Here is a 5,803-nt window from a genome sequence, read left to right on the forward strand (position 1 = left end):
GTTTGGTCGAACCGGAGACATGACCCTGAGTCGAATGATGGAGATTGCTACCAAGTATGCCAACGGCGAAGAGGAAGACCGACTCCGAAGCGGCAAGTACAAGCCGAGTCAGTCGGAGAAGGGAAACACCAGTCGGAAGCAGAAGCGGAAGGCCGAACCAGCAGCTCCTGGAGAGGCTCTGGCCGTGACTCAGGGCAAGTTCAAAGGGAAACCCAAAGGATCCTGGATCCCCAAGAAGGTGAAGGATAAAGAAGGAAATGACGTGATGGATATGCCGTGTCACATCCACACGAAGAAAGACGAAGAGGGTAATATCATCAACCCGAAGCATACCACTCGCCAGTCGACTCCTGATCCAGCAGTTCGAAGGAAAGCAGTCCAAGGACAAGGAAAAAGAGTCGGACAAAAGCCGAAGACAAGGAAGACAGTGAGGGAGGATATCCTCATGTTAACTCCACTCTGATGATTTTTGCGGATGTGGAAAGCAAGAGCCGACTAAAGGTTATTAACCGTGAGGTGAACATGGTTGCCCCGACGAAACCAAGTTATCTGAGATGGTCCCAAACACCCATTACATTCGACCAGTCTGATCACCCGACTCATATAGCCACCGCTGGGAGGCAAGCTTTGGTGGTCGACCCGGTTGTCGAAGGCACTCGGCTGATGAAGGTGCTGATGGACGGTGGTAGCGGACTGAACTTATTGTATGCAGACATGCTGAAAGGAATGGGCATTCCGATGTCCCGACTGAGCACCAGTAACATGAGTTTTCATGGAGTTATACCAGGGAAGAAAGCCGAATCACTCGGCCAAATAGCTCTGGACGTGGTGTTTGGTGATTCAAAGCATTTTCGCAAGGAGAAGCTGACGTTTGAGGTCGTGGATTTTCAGAGCGCGTACCACGCTATTTTAGGGAGACCAGCTTACGCACGGTTCATGGCGACCATGTTACGTATACCTCAAACTGAAGATGCCCGGCCCCAAAGGAGTGATCACTGTCACTGATGATCGGAAAAAGGCAGAAGAGTGTTTCCAGAAAGGCTCAAAGATTGCCGATTCCCAGGTGATAGCGGTCGAGTTTGAAGAATATAAGCAAAATGCGGATCCGAGTGATATGCTGCGAGCCAAGAAACCCGCCACAGAGTCAGCATTTCAGTCGTCCGGTGAGACGAAGCCCGTCCACATTCACCCGACCGACCCCAATGCACCTCCGACCCACATCTCCACAACACTCGACCCAAAATAGGAAGAAGCGCTCATCCAGTTCCTCCGTGAGAACTGGGACATTTTTGCATGGAAGCCAGCTGACATGCCGGGTGTTCCCAGGGGACTGGCTGAGCATCGTCTTAGAGTCGACTCAGCAGCAAAACCAGTTAAAGAACATCTCCGGTGGTCCGCCATCCAGAAGAGAAAAGCTATTGGTGAGGAGGTGGCTCGACTATTGGCGGCAGAATTTATCCGAGAGATATACCACTCCGAGTGGCTCGCCAATGTCGTCATGGTTCCTAAGGACAACTCACTCCGAATGTGCATTGATTTCAAGCACATCAATCGGGCCTGCCCTAAAGATCATTTTCCTCTCCCTCGCATTGATCAAATTGTTGACTCGACCGCGGGATGCGAGAGATTGTCTTTTCTAGACGCCTATTCCGGGTACCATCAGATCCGTCTGTACGGACCCGATGAGATAAAAACAGCTTTCATCACTCCATTCGGGTGCTTCTGCTATATCACCATGCCTTTCGGTCTCAAGAATGCCGAAGCCACGTTTATGCGAATGATTCAGAAGTGTTTGCTCACTCAAATTAGTCGGAATGTGGAAGCGTATATGGATGATATCATGGTCAACTCGCGAAAAGGTTCCGACCTGCTCACTGACCTCGCCGAAACATTTGCCAACCTCAGGAGGTATGATATCAAGCTCAATCCATCAAAGTGCACATTCGCAGTTCCTGGTGGCAAGTTACTTGGTTTTCTCGTTTCCGAACGAGGAATCGACGCTAATCCAGAAAAGATCGGCACTATACTCCGAATGAAACGCCCCGTGCGAGTGCACGATGTCCAGAAGCTTACTGGATGCTTGGCCGCATTAAGTCGATTCATCTCACGACTCGGTGAAAAGGCATTGTCTCTTTACCGACTGATGAAGAAGGCAGACAAGTTCGAGTGGACTCCAGAAGCTGATGCAGCGTTTGCCGAGCTAAAAGCTCTGCTCTCCTATTTACTCGGTCACCTCTTGCTTTAGGGCAAGGCCTTCCCCGTTTCTTGGGACCGGCGGCGGCGGCGGCGGCTCAGATCTACGCAAGCTGCTGTGACGGCAGCGGTGGCATCACTCCGACAGCACGAGCTGCTCCTCCCCTTCTTGGACTTGCAACATACAAACACCCCTCCTCTGTTAGCACCACACACATTTTGCATATCTTGAACGTGTGCGATACTGGACGCATCGCAAACAACACGGTAGATTAAATGTTTGTGATAGACATCCTGCCACACTGTCCAACTAAATAATTGCTCCCGATGTCGGTTGCATCAGAATTTTTTTGTCAAATAGCGTGTGCGGTCTATCATCCCACATGATTATGGCATACGAAACATTTTGAACGTTTTCTGTATCACAAATTCAATAGTCACATGTGGGATAGGTTGGTGCATTGCATATGTTTGTTTTTGCCAAAACGTCTGCATCCTCGAGTACTATCACACAAGGTTATCTTGTATCGTATGGGATGGGACTGTGTCAGCGAAAGGTGTTTAAACCGTTTGTATATGATTTAACTGCACTAGTGGCCATATCTAACGTGTTTTTTTGTGAAATTACCAAAATATGAAATTGAGAAAATGAAGTGCCATTACATATTTTGTACTTTTCTAAAGCACAAGGGCTCACCCCATAAAGAACAATACATTTCGCTATATTATCCTACAAGATAGCATAATATGCATATCCAAGTGAAACTATTATTTCAAATTATTCCCGAATAAACAAATATACTGCTCGCACAAACGTGTGAGCCACTGTGCTAGTTACATACCAGGCGGGACATTCACAAGGAAAAAAGTACCAAAGGTTGGAATCAAGTTTTGAACACTTGCTAACTGAAACAGAAGCAACTTTTCAACACGAACACTGCATTGCTGACTGAAACTGGAACCAACAAGGTACCACCCATTCTTTCTCAGAGAAAATGCAATGCAACTGTAACAAAATATAGCATCCATAATCTTTCCAAGTTATATGTTCTGATAGTAAACAATGCATTACATACACTGCATGTTCAGTAGTACAAATGGAGCAGCCACATCCAACTTAAGGATGGGCCAAAGACAACTCAATCTTCAAGCATATCAATCAAGTAAAAGACATTAGGTTCCTCAGGTATAATCAACCTTGTCCGCAACATCAATGGAATCAGCATTGACAAACCATTGCCATGCTTATTCTGAAAAATCATCAACTCAATTTACAAATAACACTTGAAGGGATCAGCAGTTGACAAATCATGGGGATCCAAACACTCCTCATTATAACTTCGTACGAATTCCAATTGCACATCTCAAGAACCTGTATTGATTAGCCAACCATTCCTTGCTGTTGATCTTGTTGCTGACCACCCGTTCCTTGTTGATGCTATCACGGACCCCAAATTTGATTTGCTTCAGCAATTTTGTGTTCAAAACAAAGAACTTGGCAAATCCAACACCTTGCTTACTGGCTAGGTAATTTTTCAACACCAGTTTTTTTAGATGGGTCTCAAGGCATTTGACAGGATCTAGTGGGTCGTATTGACGTGCATCTTTCATACCTATCTGTAAGCTGTGTTTCTCCCACTGAAAAAGTAAAGAGGAAACATGTTAATGTAAATTTTGATTAGACTAGCTGACATGTCCAATAGATTATTATTTTGACATTTACAGAAAGCAAAGATGAATACTTACAATGACATGAAGCTTCTCCAAGCAGGGGAAGCATCTTAAGACATCAATAACAGCATTCAAATCGGTGGCCGAAAACTTGAGAGCCAAAACCTTCATTGTGTCTATGGTATTATTCAAGCTTGTTGGGATCAAACTCTGAACAAAACAATGAACATAAAGCAAATATTAAGAATGTAACAATGCTGCATGCAGAAGTCAAGATTATTTCTGCTGTTGGTACCTTGAAGACTATATTAGCAATCTCAATTTCAGGGATACAGGGAGACAAAGGGCCTAATATCTCCAGTTTAGGTGCCTTAATTACCCGGACAGTATCACCGCCTGCACCCGGACAAGGTAGTAGCAGCCTTTCAAGGAGAGGGGCGTCCTCAATGAACAATTCTCCTTTGCCTGAAAAACAAGCGCAGAGGCTCACGCTCCTAAGACTTTTGGAGCTAATGCCCAAGCGCGAGCAATTCGCGTCACAAATATCCTCCAATTTAAGTGACTCCAAGACATTGCAGGCAGAGAGCACCCGCCGAAAGACATCCTCGCAGATGAAAACGCGAAACAGGGTGAGCTGCTTGAGGGTGGGAAAACTCATCGAAGGAGCGATCTGATTTGGGAATTCGCAGAAGCTGATTGTGGCCACGAGGAGGGATGCTAAGCGGAACACGGATGGTGGCAGCGGGTAAAGCTTCCGAGGTTCATAGCCCAAGAACTCAAAGCTGATGTCGAGCTCCTGAAGCTTGTCAAGGGCTCGGGAATGGAACCAGTTCTCGACCTGAGCGGCTTCCTCGGCATGCCGTTTCTTGTCTTTGTGGAGGCGGATGTCGTGGAAGCGGAAGCGGCGGGCGGGGCCAGGGTGGTCGGCGAGGATCCTGGAGACGACGGAGAAGCGCTTGAAGGCGTTGGAGCAGAGGAAAAAGGCATCATCAATGTTGAGAGGCGAGGAGCGCCAGAGGGGACGCCATCTGCGGGCGATGGCCTGCGTGCGCGCGCCGTCTTTGGTGGGGAGGAGGGAGATGATGGTGCCGAGGATGTCATCGGGGAGTTTGCTGATGAGATCCCCGTCGCCGACGAGCTCGCCATCCCGGTCCCGCGGCCGGCGCCTCTTGGCCGCGGGTTCCGCCGCCTTCTTTTTCCTCTTCATGTCCCGTGGCTGGCGAGTTGGAGAAGTTGGATGGGAGGTGGGAGGGCTCTTGAGATGAGGAGGGGGAGCCGGCGTGTTGCTTTGAATTTAAGCTGGTGAGGGGGCTCTCATCGCGTCTCGTGCCGGAAACGAAGCGTCCGGCCGGCGGTGACTGCGTCGGGAACGGAGGGAGCCACGCGGGGCAGCCGATTGGGCACACACCGGACTTGAGTCGCCTCGTCTCCGTTCCGCTGCGACCCAATGCGGGCGCACGTCATTATTGGGGCCGAGTTGCGTGCGCCGTCCAGCCCCGGTCGTATGCGTGTTCTGCACATGCATGGTTTCTCGATCGGCTTGATGGAATACCAGCAGGCCCTCGTGAGCGGGTTTCTCTCTTTTCATTATTAGTGACTTTTTGTTGATTATTAGGAGCACTGCTATTGATACGGTTAGACGATGATGCAGTCTGAACCATCCATGTTTGGAACTTTTTTTCTGTTTTATTTTTTTCATGTATCCATTTTTAAAAATGTTCAGAATTTCAAAAAATGATCAAATTTTCAAAAAGTGTTCAGGATTCCATAATTTGGTTCGCGTTCTGAAAAAAATGTTCGGGGCTTTAAATTTATGTTCTTGTTCCAAATTTAGTTCCCATTTCTCTGCAAAATGTTCGCATTTTCAGAAAGACCAAAGATTCGAAACAATGTTTGCTTTTTAAAAGAAAGTTCGCTACAATACCTGCCAATTTTAACA

General features: G+C 47.6%; 1 protein-coding gene across 1 annotated transcript; it reads right to left on the bottom strand.

The window, feature by feature from the left end:
* Nucleotides 1–3,230: 3,230 nt before the first annotated feature.
* On the bottom strand, nucleotides 3,231–5,260 carry LOC123117260 (putative F-box/FBD/LRR-repeat protein At1g78760). Its single transcript, XM_044538051.1, has 3 exons — nucleotides 4,160–5,260; nucleotides 3,940–4,074; nucleotides 3,231–3,831 (listed from the first exon to the last, which is right to left on the bottom strand). Exons 1-3 carry the CDS (start codon nucleotides 5,069–5,071, stop codon nucleotides 3,526–3,528), a joined length of 1,353 nt encoding a protein of 450 aa, XP_044393986.1. The 5' UTR covers nucleotides 5,072–5,260; the 3' UTR covers nucleotides 3,231–3,525.
* Nucleotides 5,261–5,803: the final 543 nt, after the last annotated feature.

The sequence above is a fragment of the Triticum aestivum genome, chromosome 5B (genome assembly GCF_018294505.1).
Source record: "Triticum aestivum cultivar Chinese Spring chromosome 5B, IWGSC CS RefSeq v2.1, whole genome shotgun sequence".
In the NCBI taxonomy this organism is placed as follows: Eukaryota; Viridiplantae; Streptophyta; class Magnoliopsida; order Poales; family Poaceae; genus Triticum; species Triticum aestivum.